The sequence below is a fragment of the Halyomorpha halys genome, unplaced genomic scaffold (assembly GCF_000696795.3).
Source record: "Halyomorpha halys isolate HHAL.00 unplaced genomic scaffold, Hhal_1.1 Scaffold6.1, whole genome shotgun sequence".
Lineage (NCBI taxonomy): Eukaryota > Metazoa > Arthropoda > Insecta > Hemiptera > Pentatomidae > Halyomorpha > Halyomorpha halys.
In genome coordinates this window covers 1,801,931-1,816,557 of record NW_027111275.1, presented here as the reverse complement: position 1 = coordinate 1,816,557, position 14,627 = coordinate 1,801,931, and the positions used below count along the sequence as shown (strand labels likewise).

The following is a 14,627-nucleotide window of genomic DNA, read 5'->3' as shown; positions in this document are numbered from 1 at the left end:
TATATATAAAAGCTGTGATGCCTATAAATATGCCAATTAGATTTGGGTTCAATATAACGTTTATTAACAACGTTTGCCTGTGATTAAATGAATTTTTTTTAGATGTAAGTAATATATATTAATTTATGTACATTCCCTATTGGATGCAGGGTATAATGTTGCAAAAATGAAACATTTTTTTTTCCATTTTGATAGATAATGATTGTTATAAATAGTATTGATCAAAAATTGTGTTTTCTTCGGAAATGTCATTCAGGAGTTAGTGAAAAGAACAAAAGTTTTCTCGTAATAATGTTTTTCTAAGAAGAGAATTATATTTTGTCTCTTTTTCATACAATCTCCGGGGTGAAACAAATGCCAAGCTTGGAAAAACTAGTGACATTCTTTTTTTCAGGTGCATAATTAAATTATTTTTAGCTAGTGTAATATTAAGACTGGATTGAAATTAGTGGATATTTATGGATGTACGTTACATAAAAATCTATTGTTTAACAGAATAACAGAAATATAAGGTGTTGAAATCCTTCCCTGCTAGCCCGCCCTGCTATTACCCCGATTTAGTGACAGTTCTATATCACTTTTGAAACATTTACTCGTCGGGAAGACGAGATTTAAGATAGTCAAATTAATAAATATTTAAAAAGTGGCTAAAATTAATAGGACGGCGTACCTACAACACAAGTTCTTCACATTTTGAATTGAGCCTGGCACTACTTCTGATTCAAAGTTAAGAGAGTTACATACTTGATTTTACTTTGCTTAAGTATTTGAGACCGTTATAACGTTCTGTTTTATGAACACTCCAAACGGACAGTTCTACAAAAAAATTAAACTTCGTTTGTTGTTCTTTTAACGTTAAGCAGAAACGCCGGAGAGAGAAAGTTTTTACGAGACATTAAGGTACATTCAAAACATAACGAAAGCTAATTTTAAAAGTAATCAAAAACTTCTAATCTGAAGATGAAGAAACAGAGAAATGACTTCACAACTACCCTTATACTACGGGTGTTTCTTGTTTTTTCCAGGTTTATGGCGTTATATGATTCGTGACCTTCCGTAATAATAACTAACAAACAAAATGCTCACTCAATATAACTGATAATGTGATGTTACAAATAACATCTAACTAAATACATTCAGTAATATGTTGTTACATCCTATCCTAAACAGAAATTCCAAACCAAAACCAGAAACAACTGATCTTATATTTAAAAAAAAAACCTCAGGCCACTGCTGCTGTACGGCTGTGAAGTCTGGGGAGCGGCATCCTTTACGAAAAGGAAAAAACTACAATCTTTTCAAAATAAAGTCCTAAGAATCGCAGTTAATGCTCCTTGGTTCATAAGAAATAGCCAATTGCATCGCGAATTATATATGGAGTCAATAGAGGATTATATCAAAAAACGGTTCATGAAGTTCCATTCCCAGTTGTCGACAGTTAAAGGAGCTGTGACCTAAAACCTGGGAAACCCAACCACAACCCGAAGACTGAAGCCCAGACTGCTGCAGGACATTCTTTTATAAATTTTTAATAAATATAAAATTAATTCATAGTCACACTTCCTCTATTTTCTTATTATTATTAATTTTAATTATTCATTATTATTATTATTTTCTCTTTTCTTCTTTCTTCCCTTTTTCAAATTAACTTGTTTCTTTTTACTATAAGAAGGCAATTATTTGTTTTATTTAAGTGTACCAATATCATAATTATTTTTTGTTATTAATTTTACTTTCCTCTTTTATTAAGAAGCATTATTCTTATCTATTTATTTTATTATTATTTTTTTTTTAAAATAAGAACATTGAATATAGTTAGGGGTGTCATTTGTATGACTATACCCCCTCATAATCCACTGTTAAAATATATATATTATAAGTTATATCAACTATGTAAGGCCCACCAGGCTGATCTGGTATAAAAATAATAAAAAAAGTAAGTAATATGTTATACTAGCAGTACTGTAATTTGGACTATACTTTAATATGTTTGTTGCATAGTATGTGGTTACACAAAAAAGTACATCTGATTAACTGAAACATTATCTAAAATTCATGTGGAAGCACCAAATACTAGAAAAAGAAAACTAACTTGGCACTTAGCATCTCCATTTTATAGCTGTTTTAACAACAAAGATAAATATTAAAAAAAATCTATGTAATTATTGATTGCAGTGTAACATGGGAACATGTTTGCAGCAAATAATAGCTGTACAAGCAATTAATGGTTATTAGAAGATAGACTTAGCTGAGATTAGGAAAAACAAAAATAGTTTTCATGGTTTTTTTGATGGGTAGAGATGAAAAACGATTGGATTATTGTGTAAAAATTAATGTATTGTAAATCAACCAGAATGAATGTTAATTTCATATTATTTATTTGTATCAATACCTTGAAAAGAAGATGGCCTCGAGATCTTCTAATTTAGAATTATCAAAGTGTTACCAATGGGTAGTTTCTCTACATGCTTGTAACACTCCATTACGATCTTAGATCAAGTTTACTGAATTTATTTTTATGAAAATACAGTTTTTAATATTATTAAAACAATATCAATACTTATTATTTATACTTTTATATTGAGCTTGTTTTCATATTTATATAGATTTAAATATTTTGAATGCTTTCAGAATTTAAGGCTTAATATCACCGATCAGACTGGGAGACAAAATCAGTTACCATACTTTAAACAAGTAAAATTTTTGATTATAAACCTCCACAAAGACACTACAACTTCTGTGAATTCAAGATTTTAAATTTGAAAAAAAAAAAAAAAAGAATTGAAACATTTCAAATCTTAAGAATTTTTAAATATCCAAGAATGCGTTTATTAGAAATTATATTATTGACTGGTTGATTTTCCTAGAAGGGAAATACTTATCACATAAAGAGTAAAGTGCCATTAATATTCTCCGAATAAAAAATAATTTTGAAATAGAATATTTCTTTTATTTGATCCTTAAATTTTGGGTCATTTTTATCATATGGTAAAGGATAAATTAAATGCACTAAGAACAAATTTGTTTTTATCTTAAAATATTACCTTTCAAATAGCGTTTTTTTGATCTTTGTATAGTCTTAGGACAATAGAAGAAACCACAAATGTTGCAGTTTTTGTTGTACGCCCTAGAGAAAAAAAAAATGTCTTACGATTTTATCACTAGAAACATAGAGAAACCAATGTATAAAGTATTAAAAAATATATATAAATGGCCAAGCAATCACTCCTTGACCACTTCGTATAGATTGGCGTCGGACTTTCTCCGGAGAACAAATTTCATTACATTATATGTGCTACTGGTTACTACTTCATCCCCTTGATTACTTAAAAAATTGATACGTTTTGACTTGAATTCGCAAGATGATGTTTGCACAAATTTTTAAGACTTATAAGGTGAGGAAAGAAAAATTACTAATGCCATATGCTTCGTTTACAGTATTCGTTTTATCTCTTTCATGCAATTAAATTCTCATTCCTTTGTCAAAGTTTCAATTCCATGTCAGTCTTATTCTTGTAAGTTAATTAATACTTCTCGACTAGCAACATTAGCAATTTTTTTCCTTTGATTTTACATCAGAGGCGTATTAAAGAATGTAATGAAATCTGTTTAATCAAGCTACACATTCTTTGTTATCAAAGGACGCCATCTTGTCAATGTTTGTTGTTTATGACTATATCATCTATTTATAATTGATAACCTATTATGGACAGGTTATTTCGAACCACAAATTGGCTATTACCTGCTGAATCCAAAATTCTAATTCATTTGTATTCTAATCCTTTACCGTTATACTTTTCAACAAAGCAATTATACGCATGATAAAGGAGTGAGATGTTTGCTAAAGCCTAAGGTAATTAACAACCAGACTGCACCAGGGAAGGTACCTACCTCCTCGGTCATGGTCCCCACGTGTTAGGAGTTTCCAGACTTGGAAGAGAGAGAAAACATTTAAGACTAATGACTATAGTATATTATGTATTTTATTATAAAATTTAACTTAATTTATTATACGCACTTAATCTTAAACTGGATATCAGTTTTATGTTTTGTAGCCATTGTAAAACGATTTTGTATTAAATATTTTAATTACAATCACAATGAATAGTAATTAAGAAAATAATAATTAGATAGGAATATAATTGGTAATTGTAATTACTAGGCTCAGCTTGTAATTTTAATTGTTACCTCACAAGTATAGTAATTCATCGCACTCATAACTAAAATTACTTTTATTTGCATATATTTCTATCATGTAATAAGTAGTGATATATTAACTACATTAAACAGTCTTCTTGGCGCACATTTGGTCCTGAGGAAGCAGGACGGGTTTTCATCCTCATAAATAATAAAGTAATTCTTATTTTATTTTATTTTCCACACAGTCCCAACTTTTGTCTAAATTTGTTATCGATTAAAGCTACACATCTCTAAATTATATAATTACTTCCCCACCATTTTATTTCGATTATTATTTATTTTTTTGACATATTGCGGAGAGGTCCTTATAAAGATCTCTACAGCTCAAAGCAGCTGATTAACAACAAAGAGGACGCGGCCAACAACTTTGGGCGAGGAGGATACTGCACAGTGGACAAGCTCATCCTAGAACGGGGGATGAACACATCAAGGAAGATGATCGAAAAATGCGATAAGCTTCAAGGCTTTAACATCTACCATTCCTTCGGTTGAGGTACGGGTTCAGGGTTCCATGCTCTCTACTCGGACAGCATCAACAATGAGTATCCAAAGAGTAGCATAATGGAAATGTCCATATTTCCTTCACCGACGGTATTTTATTATTTATAAAATGGCTATAATATTTAGATATTAAATATTTTCATTTTGCGATACATTTGCAGATGGCAACATCAGTCGTAGAGCCTTACAAGCTGCCTTAACTACAAACGCAGCACTTGAATTTTCCGACTGTGCCTTCTTGGAAGATAACGAAGTTATGTACAGCATTTGCCAAAACCGACTCGAAATCGACAGCCCAGTTTATAGAGACTTGAACAACCTCTTGGCCCAGACAATGAGCACCATAACAGCGACCCTTAAGTTCAGAAGTTCGCTTAATGCTGACTTCATCGACTTCCAGACCAACTTGGTACCTTACCCTCGGATACATTTTCCGTTACTCAGCTACGCTCCATTCGTTCCCTACACTCGGGTTACCCATGAATCACTAACAGCATCAGATTTAACTCGTCAGTGCTTTGACCGGACCCACAGACTCGCTATGTGTCCAACAGAAACATCGCGTTATATCGACTGCTGTTTGCTTTACCGTGGTGATGTCAATTATGCTATATCTTTGTTAAAACAGAAGAAAAACATTCGTTTTGTGGCGTGGTCACCTACAGGTTTCTAGGTAGGCATTAGTAGCAGGACTCCAGGATTTGAATATGGCTTCAGTGCAGAAAGCTGCGTGTATGGTTTATAATACAACGGCGATGAAAGAAGCTTGGGATGCCCTTGACCAAAATTCACCCTGATGTTGCAAAGACGAGCGTTCCTCCACTGGTACACAAGAGAAGGCATGGAAATAGATGATTTCTTATCTACTCAGGATAACATTTCTCTTATGGAGGCAGATTATATTCAGCTTGAAAAATCAACATTTCTTAAAAACCTAATGAATATTTTTTACGTAGCTGTGTTTTTAAATTTGAACAATAAAAACGTCAAGCTCTTATTAAAAATTACTACTGATATATATCATTTCAATTTATTTATTTTATTTTATTTTATCAAAGGATAAAATAAAAATAACAAGACATTAGAAATGTTCACCTTAAGTCACCAAAAGACAAAATGACTAATTATATAATGATACACGTATATTTTTAGAAAAATTAGACCGAACTGCCTTGGTTTTCAAACTCTATTATAATTTAGAAATTTGAGGTAATATTAATTTGAATACGAGACGAATTCAAAGGTTTAGTGGAGCCCCAAAGCTCAACTCCATATGTCCGGGTTGGCCTTATAATAGTCATGTAGATCAGTATTTTGTAACGGATTGGAAGTTTAGACCGTTTTTCTAGTAAATGTTGTAATAGTATTAATATACGAGATGATTCCTGTCTTTTCAGTCTTGTACGTGGATTCCACGTCAGTCGTTTGGCCAGATGTAGTCCTGAGTAACGGAACAGTTCGACATGAATAAGGGTATTATTAAAGGATACTGTGAGGCAGGGGGTTTACGGTGAAGAGTAAATGTGATATGGTGGGAATCGTCACTTTTATGATTTTGACTAAATATGCGGTATTACTTTTAATTTGCAAGGAATCACCATCATATTTAAAAATTTCCTATTCTTTCTTATTTTTGTAATGCAAGTGAAGGTAACATTAGTCAACTTCTAGGAGACTTTTATTTCACGACCTAATAATTATAGCTATTTTCTATTTCTAGGCTACATTAACCATTTCCACACTAATGAACTATGGCAATTATTAATTTAACGAGGGATTGTGTTTTCTTCTTGTTTTATCCTACGCTTATTGTGACTCAAGGTAATTTCATTTGTGTAAAGCATTACATAACTAGATTTGGCTAAAGATAAGAGTCCAAAGTTCGATTTGTCTTCAATATGGCTTATAATGTCTTGACTAGTATCTACAGGATTAATAACACTGGAACAAACGAATTTAAATTGGCTCAAACGAAAATTTGCTTTCTTAATGACTAATTTTAGTTTCCTGATCGTCTTTACTATTATTATGATCTGATTCTTTTGATTTTTTTGATACTAAGTGGCTTATAATTGTTGTATTTTTGACAAAAAAATATAATAAATACTCATTTGGGTATTGATTTTTTAAAATAAAAATCTACATGTGCATGTTAATGTAACCATACTGTTAATGAATACTGTAGTTGTAATTGCTACCAAGTGAACCATTTGGCTACCAATATTACTTACTTGGTACTGTAGCCTCGCTGAAACTGTCACCACTATTTTGAAAACTGGTTCCACTAGATGGAGATTTTGTTTTTCCTACATTGGGAGAAAGCAGAACGGCAGGGCCAATGTATGGTTTTACTTTTGAGGTTACCACTAACTAAAATTATGTACTATGGTAGCGTAGAGTATCGCTACTAAGTATTAAGTAACTAGGCTTTCGTTTTTAAGCAATGTCCCTCTGTCACTTTATTACATCAACCCTAGTTTTAGTTTTATTGTCTTCATAAAATATAACAAATTATTTATTAACATTGTAACAATGATAATGTGATTCCATGATTACCTATTTATTTGCTGTATTTTGTACTCCATGCTGTGGTTATTTTTAACAAAGTAATATGCAACTTCTTACAATGCATTTGTATATTACTAGTTATATAGTATAGTTAGTATATTACTAGTAGTAGCCTTTGTAGTTTTAAAATTCTTTTATTGAATACAACAAATTTCCTTGAAATTTTCACATAATATCCGACACAAACCTCACAACAAACAATGATAATCGGTTTCAAGAGTTAAAAGATTTGCCTGAGCCTCATGAAATTCTTGTTCCATCATCCCTTCTCCGGTATACCAATGAAGGAATGCTCTCCTTTTGAGCATCATGTCGTACTTGTTATTTAAGGAATGTAAACACTTGGTGATAGCGGTCGTATTCGTCAACATACACACAGTTTTCTTTGGAGCTGCAATGCTACCGTCCTGGTGAGACTCCGCTGTTTTGTGGTTGATCCCGACTTTGAAGCCTGTAGGACTCCAATCTACAAACTTGACGAATTTCTTCTCTTTGATCTGGGCGATGGCGTAATTCACGTCCTTCGGTGTGACGTCTCCCCTGTAGAGAAGGCAGCATGCAATGTAGCGGCCATCATCATCACACGTGGAAAGCCGAGCCTGTGGATGGAATACTTGGAAGGTGAGGTCCAATATAGACAGGCTCTCATGGAAGACCTTTCTAGTGTTGACAATTGGCGCATATGTGATAATGGGAAAATGAATCTTAGGGTAAGGAACAAGGTTCGTTTGGAAGTCGACGAAGTCCGCGTTGAGCGAGCCCTTAAAGCGGATACTGGACGTCATCGAGCTGATTGTGGTCGAGAGAATCCGATTCAAATTCTGATAGTTCGGGCTGTCGATGCCCAGCTTATTCTGGCAGATATTGTACATCGCTTCATTGTCGCATAAGAAAACGCAACCAATTTTGTCCAATGTTGCGTGTTTGTTGAGGACAGTGTTGTAAGGTTCCACTACAGCTGTCGATAACTAAATAAAAAACATGTATAAATATAAAGGAAAACATCTTGATTATCATAAATTAAGTAGTATTTTAAATATTGGTATTTAATTATAGTATGTGATATCTGGTTGGAGGCAAAATATGCAAACTGATAAAGATCAGTATTTTGTAATGAGTTGGAAGTTCAGACCGTTTGTCTAGTAAGCGCTGTAATAGTCGAAATCGACGTGCAGTTTCCTGTATTTTTAGTCTTGTGTAAGAATTCCAGGTTAAAATGGAATCTACAATATTTTAAAATTTGTTTTGCTTTGGATAAGTGCTAACTACGGTGACATCTAAGTTAAAAATCTCCTCTTTATTCATGGCAACTTTAAAAAAAAAATAAGAGAAACCTGGCCAGATCTGGATTTAGCTGAGTTGTGCATGACTACTGACCCCTCATTTGGCTTCGATGTTAATTGGATTGCAGGAAATGATTTCAACATGAAAGGCTAATTTTTCTATATTTTCCCCTGTTTCATTGTTTTATTGATACATTTATTATAAAGGCTCTAAAGTTTGTAATTGATAAGAAAACTAAATCAAATATTTTCAATGTTAGGTCTAACAAGAGCTCTTTTGGTGATAGCAATGCTGTAGGCTCTAACTATAGTTTCATGTATTCGTTCTTATATCCACAAACAAAAATGTTGTGAGCAGCAGCTGGTGAAATTTTTATTTTCAATAAACTCAAAATAATTGGGTAATACATAGTGTTTTTTGTTGGAGCTCAAGTACCAAATATTATCCTCAAAACTTAACAATAGATTTATCACAAGGGTTGGTTTTGTCAGTTAGTCTTACCGTTACGACGGAACGCCTGATTTCTTTAAACCATGCGTATGGCAGCCATGTTGTTAAAAAATCGCATAAGTAACTAAAGCTATTAGAGAATATTGGAATGATTTGGTTACCTCTTGATCCATTTTTGAAGTAGGTATAAGTAATCTCTTGTATATAATAAAGCAGAAAGTTATCAATACACAAACTTTTGTTAGTATGATAAATCTCCATTCAGCCATTAATCTCATTAATTCAATTTATTCGATAAAATTTTAAATGATTAAGAATAATTACCTTAGGAGAAGGGAAAATTTCAATGCCTATTATAGGATCCTTGGCAAATTCTTCGTTTATATACTCGGTAACGAGGGCGTGAAAGCCGGAGCCCGTCCCTCCCCCGGTCGAGTGGGTCATCATGAATCCCTGGATCTTGTCACACATCTCTACCATGGACCTCAAGCTGTCCTCCACATGGGACTCCACGCTCCTACCAGCAGAGCAGTAACCTCTTGCGTAGTTGTTGGCCGCATCTTCTATCCCATTCACCATACTGTGCGGTGAATACAAACTCTTCGCACTGCCGTTCTTCACCTCATCTAGGAAAAGTTTAAGTCATTAGAAATTAGTAGGAAAAGAAGAGGGTAAATACAGGTAAAAAGATAAGTATGTTGACGAATTAAATCGTGGCTAATCTGTTCATTTGTAATTCTCCAGCTCCTACTTAACAAGATTTTAGGGCACATCCTTTTAAATGCCCTGAGCTTAGTCTCGGATTTATCCGTACTACAAATTACTGGTAAGGGAGGAAGATGAACCGATCTGTCAACAAGTAGTAGAAAGTGGCATTTCCTTGAAGTAACATGCTTAGCAAATTTTGGAATAAATATCACGTCACAAAATGCTTTGCTATTTGATTCCGATAGCATTTTTACTAACATTACAATCCGGTATATATCGGCTGTTCAAGTCTTGTATAACGTTCCCTTTTTTGTCGAGAGCTTGGAAAATTTCGAAATGATACTTGGTAGTACTTAGTTGTGGTGAATGAAGAATTATGTATTGTTTGTAAAGTCGACTTTCTAACCTCTTCCAGTTCTTCTCGAGCTCACTTAACTCAGTGTTTTCCAATAAAAAGAGCCAATTTTAATAGATTTTATAATAGTGATTTTTCAGATCCTCCACGTCCAGAAATGGTGAATCTTAAAAGACCACAAATATTTTTTAATATTTTTTGGGTTAAATGAGCTGAATATTAAACATACATTAAAAAAAAAAGATCGTTTCTCCTAAAATCCGTCATCATAATTGAGGTAATTATACTGCTAACATGGATAGGTTTCACTTTTGAGGATACGCACAAATCGTCAAATGACTGTGGGGCAAAGATATTCAAATTATGACGACGGATTCTAACAAGAAAAGTGGCATTCTCAAAAGAATTAGTTTTTACCATTGTTTGATTTTTTCGCAATGCTCAATTTCAAATAGAAAAAAATATCGAATATAAAAAAAAAAAGTCGAAAATATTTCATGAAAAATGTCAGAGACAACAGCGCTGGAGAAGAATAGGATATACAATCGACTTCACTACCAAAATAATATCCATTTACTTTGCCTATCAAAGTTCATTTGAACTTTTCAGTCACAGGAAAGATGGTATATCAATTGAATCGTAAACACTCAGAACGTGTAAACAGAATAATTACTGTCTCAAAAAAAAAAAAAAAATATTTGAAGAATTAATTAAATTAACTATGAGAGTACAGTAAATCGCATACATAGCACCAGAACAGTACACAACCCATTTATACTGACACTAAGGACATATACAGTACACATCCTAGGGTCATCTCCCCCAGGACCTAGCGCCGTGCTGCCGGCAAAGGTGGATTCACTAGTAGACCTGCTGCCTTAGGCCATAAGGACCTTTCTGACTGGGCCAATCACCCATCAGGAGGTAATTATACGATTGAAAGAAATCAAAGTACCCTCGGAACTGGACTGACCAATCGGAAACGACATGGAAGGAAAAAGGACTATAGAACTCGTGGAGGAGATCACAAAGTACAAGGTGGACATTCTTGGTATATCTGAGGTAAAAGGGAAAGGAGTTAGGGAGATGAGTCTGGAAAGGGATACACTCTCATATATTCAGGAGTCGCTAAAAGTGAATTTGCTAGGGAGGGAGCCGGCTTTGTCGTTGGTGAAGCGCTAGTCGTGGATTTCTATACCAACCTTGGAACAATGTTCAATAAATAGCAAAATAGCCCAAGAAGTGTCCAATTGGATGAATAAAGCAAATAGTATTTACTACCAGATATGCAATACTATTGTGGAAAAGAGGGAGGTTGGTAAGGAAATCAAGCTTCATATCTCTACAGCAATATATGTATGACCAACACTATTATATGACGGTGAAAGTTGGGTGACCCAAGACAAACACATGAACAGGATTACGGCTGAATGCGCTGAAATGCGACTTTTGCGAAGAATATTGGACAAAACTAGGGGAGATAGGGTAAAAAATGAAAGAATAAGATAAGAACTTCAGATCTCCTCAGTGAAATCAGTGATTGAATACCGACAGCTTCGATGGTATGGACACGTCTGGAGAATGGGGGAAACAGAGTGCCAAGAAACCATACATTGGCCCATATCAGGCCGACTGGTAGAAGACCACGAAGCAGACCTAGAAGGAGGTATATGGAACATATCCAACGACTAGGTCTGGAAAGAGGAAAAATGACTCAGGTTGACTCAGATGAAGATGCTTACCACAAACCAAGATGTGTGGACCAAGTGGTTAGAGGCTTCTCCACGCTGAAAGGCATTCATGGAGGATGGGAAAGCAGAAGAAGAACTATGTGAGTTCTATCAATAGTGAATTTCATTATTACATTTGATTTTTTTTCAAAAGAAGTCGTTGATGTGGCTAACGATATCTATTCATGGAATCAATGCTCTCTATAAATCAAATTATCACCTTTAAAGATTATCTCAACAATGGATAATAATTAGATACACAGGATGAAGAATCTTTTATATTTAACAAATCAAATATAGCCGATACATACATTCAATGTTTCACTTCGAAACTAACTCACCTTAATCAACAAAAAAATATACAAATAAAACTTAAATTAATATAAAATTGGCTACCGTGACCTAAGAAGTCGCATCTCAGGTTTAAAATAAGTTATGACGGTGTGTCAAGGGCTCAAATTCCAAAACCCATATTGATATATAATGCCATGTATGAATATTTTTTATAGCATATTTGGTTACAATAATTTTACTGTAAGTATAAGTTTTAGGATGAGTTACTACCTATTACGGTTGACTCCAGGTCAACGAAGATTGCTCTTGGTGACCAATGACCGTTGGAAAGCTCTTGGTAGAAGACCTGCAGCCCCTCCATCCCCTTTAAATGATCGTTTTCCTGGTTGTCCCCGAAATCGTAGGCCCTGCTCTTGATGGTTGTCCCACTGAGATCTTCACCACTCCGGATGGTCATAGTGCTGGGATTTTCTTTCAATTCTAGCTCACCGGATTCTGAGACGCCATGCTCTAGTCCGTATTGCGACCAGCAAACGTTGCCCAGCTGAACACCAGCTTGGCCAATATGCAGTGATACAACCGCCATTTTCTATTTCTGAAATAATTGATCATAAATGAAATAAATCAAAATGATTCTAAAAGAAAATGTAATAATAATCTCTTCTAACTAGAACTTGTTTTCGTTAAACCACTTCTTAGACTAAAAAAAATTTTTTTAGGGCTTATGCACTGGATAAATTAAAAAAAAACTGTTATATCTCTAGCTTATGTACAAATTCTTTCTGATCACTTAACAAAATCATTTCCATATCTTCAACCAAGTGAATTAATCTGATTATTGATATTAATAAAGAGGGTGCTAGACCAGATCTTCGTCCGAAAACTCGAAAAACGATGGGAATTAGATTAGGATGTGCACACATTTTCGTCGATGTTAAAGCATATGATTTCGTTTCCAGAAACTGTCTTTGGAATATCATGGCTGAGCTGGGGAACCCCGAGAAGTATGTAAGACAGGCAAAAGCATGTACGAAATGCTAAATGCAGAGTCCTGTTACAAGGAGAAGTATCTGAAGCTTTTGAAGTGAGAAAAGGTCACAAGGAGATGGACTCTCGCCATAATGTTCAACTTAGACCTAGAAACTTAACCTAGAAAATGTGATAAGAATGGTGAAAATGGTGGGGTACATTAACAGATTTGAGGTTCAAGGAAGTAAACAAGATGACATGGAAAGAATCGCTTATAAGCAGGGGAAATCGGTTTCCAAGGAAATGAAAATAAAAGAAAGTATTTGATTGTAAGCGAAAATCCACCCTAACGACATGGTCTGCGTGGATGGCAAATCGTTTCTGAAGGTAGTTTTAAATACCTCATTTCCATAATAACCTCAATAAATGATTAGTGGACTGAGATAGACAGCGTTTAACAACCGCAAACAAAAGTCTTCAATGTCAAAAATACTGAAATCTCAAAAAAATATCTACAAATTTGAAGCCAAGGGTGCACAATGCGATGATAAAATCAGCTCTGATATACTGTATATAGACAGAACCAACAAAGATATGAAAGAGCTGCATGCAGCAATCTGGAAAGCAGTAGCCAAAATCAGGCAGGCATCAAGAAGCGTGGTTCGGCGGCAATGATATACAAGGTCTGTAAAGCCAACAGGAAAAAAAAGGTATTCCTAATTATAGTATCAACACCCTTAGAATATTCATTTTAATATGTAACCTCATAATGTACACATTAAAAAATCATTTTTCGCGTAGTTAATGATGTGAAAATGGAAACTGTATTCATTCAGGATGAAAGAAATTTACGAAGAATGAAGGTACCATGATAGATCCCGTATTGTTCACGTATAGGGAAAGAACAGATGAATTTATTTATAATGGGTTACGAAGATCAATCTGTAAAGCATAAATATCACTTTTTTAATCCAAATACATTAGCGAATAAGCTTCTTTTTTAAAATTTATTTAATGTAATTCACAACTGTATAAAATAATAAATACAATAAGTAAATATGTGGAATATTTCATTTACACTTGAAAATCTTGGGAAGAAACCACCCATTGGTCGTACTTCTAGCATTAATTTAAATTAGAAGGTTACTGTAGGACAAGTGGGTAGAGGTTTACGGCGGAGAGTAAAGGTAATCTCGTGGGTCAGGATTTTAATTCTCCAGTTTGGTACCATTCTTCAATGGATGTTATGTGTGTCTTTAGTGTTTGTGATGCATTAGTTAGTCGTTGTATACAGACAATATACATGTGTCATCAGCGTATGTTGATAGGATCTATGATACTATGCTATGTATCGAAGAATTAGCCATGATTTCAACAATATGTCGTTTATTAAGGTTTTTTGCTATCTGTCCCCGATACCTGGTTAGGGTAGGAGTCTCTTACTGAGTCCCCGGATATGAAAACCTCTGTATTAAGTTTGTCACATTACCAGAGGCCCCTGAGAAAATTAGATTGGCTAACCTTTAAGTGTTCTAACAAAAATGATAGTTTGTGACGAGGGACCAGAA

The 14,627-nt window shown here is 34.1% G+C and overlaps 2 protein-coding genes across 2 annotated transcripts in view; one reads left to right on the top strand and one right to left on the bottom strand.

Moving 5' to 3' along the window:
* The window catches only part of LOC112211099 (uncharacterized), a 36,431-nt gene extending 29,965 nt beyond the window's left edge, over positions 1-6,466 (top strand). The window contains 6 exon segments of the mRNA XM_067049288.1: positions 4,492-4,791; positions 4,863-4,887; positions 4,890-5,397; positions 5,399-5,481; positions 5,484-5,653; positions 6,422-6,466. Of these exon segments, the coding sequence (XP_066905389.1) occupies positions 4,492-4,791; positions 4,863-4,887; positions 4,890-5,397; positions 5,399-5,481; positions 5,484-5,653; positions 6,422-6,466 (1,131 nt within the window).
* A 917-nt stretch (positions 6,467-7,383) lies between these two features.
* The window catches only part of LOC106692680 (tubulin alpha chain), a 9,629-nt gene continuing 2,385 nt past the window's right edge, over positions 7,384-14,627 (bottom strand). Inside the window, exons 2-4 of the mRNA XM_014438778.3 lie at positions 12,361-12,685; positions 9,328-9,629; positions 7,384-8,237 (exon numbers count right to left, since the gene is read on the bottom strand). Of these exons, the coding sequence (XP_014294264.1) occupies positions 7,458-8,237; positions 9,328-9,629; positions 12,361-12,676 (1,398 nt within the window). The 5' untranslated portion in view covers positions 12,677-12,685 and the 3' untranslated portion in view covers positions 7,384-7,457. The remainder of the gene's footprint in view (positions 8,238-9,327; positions 9,630-12,360; positions 12,686-14,627) is intronic.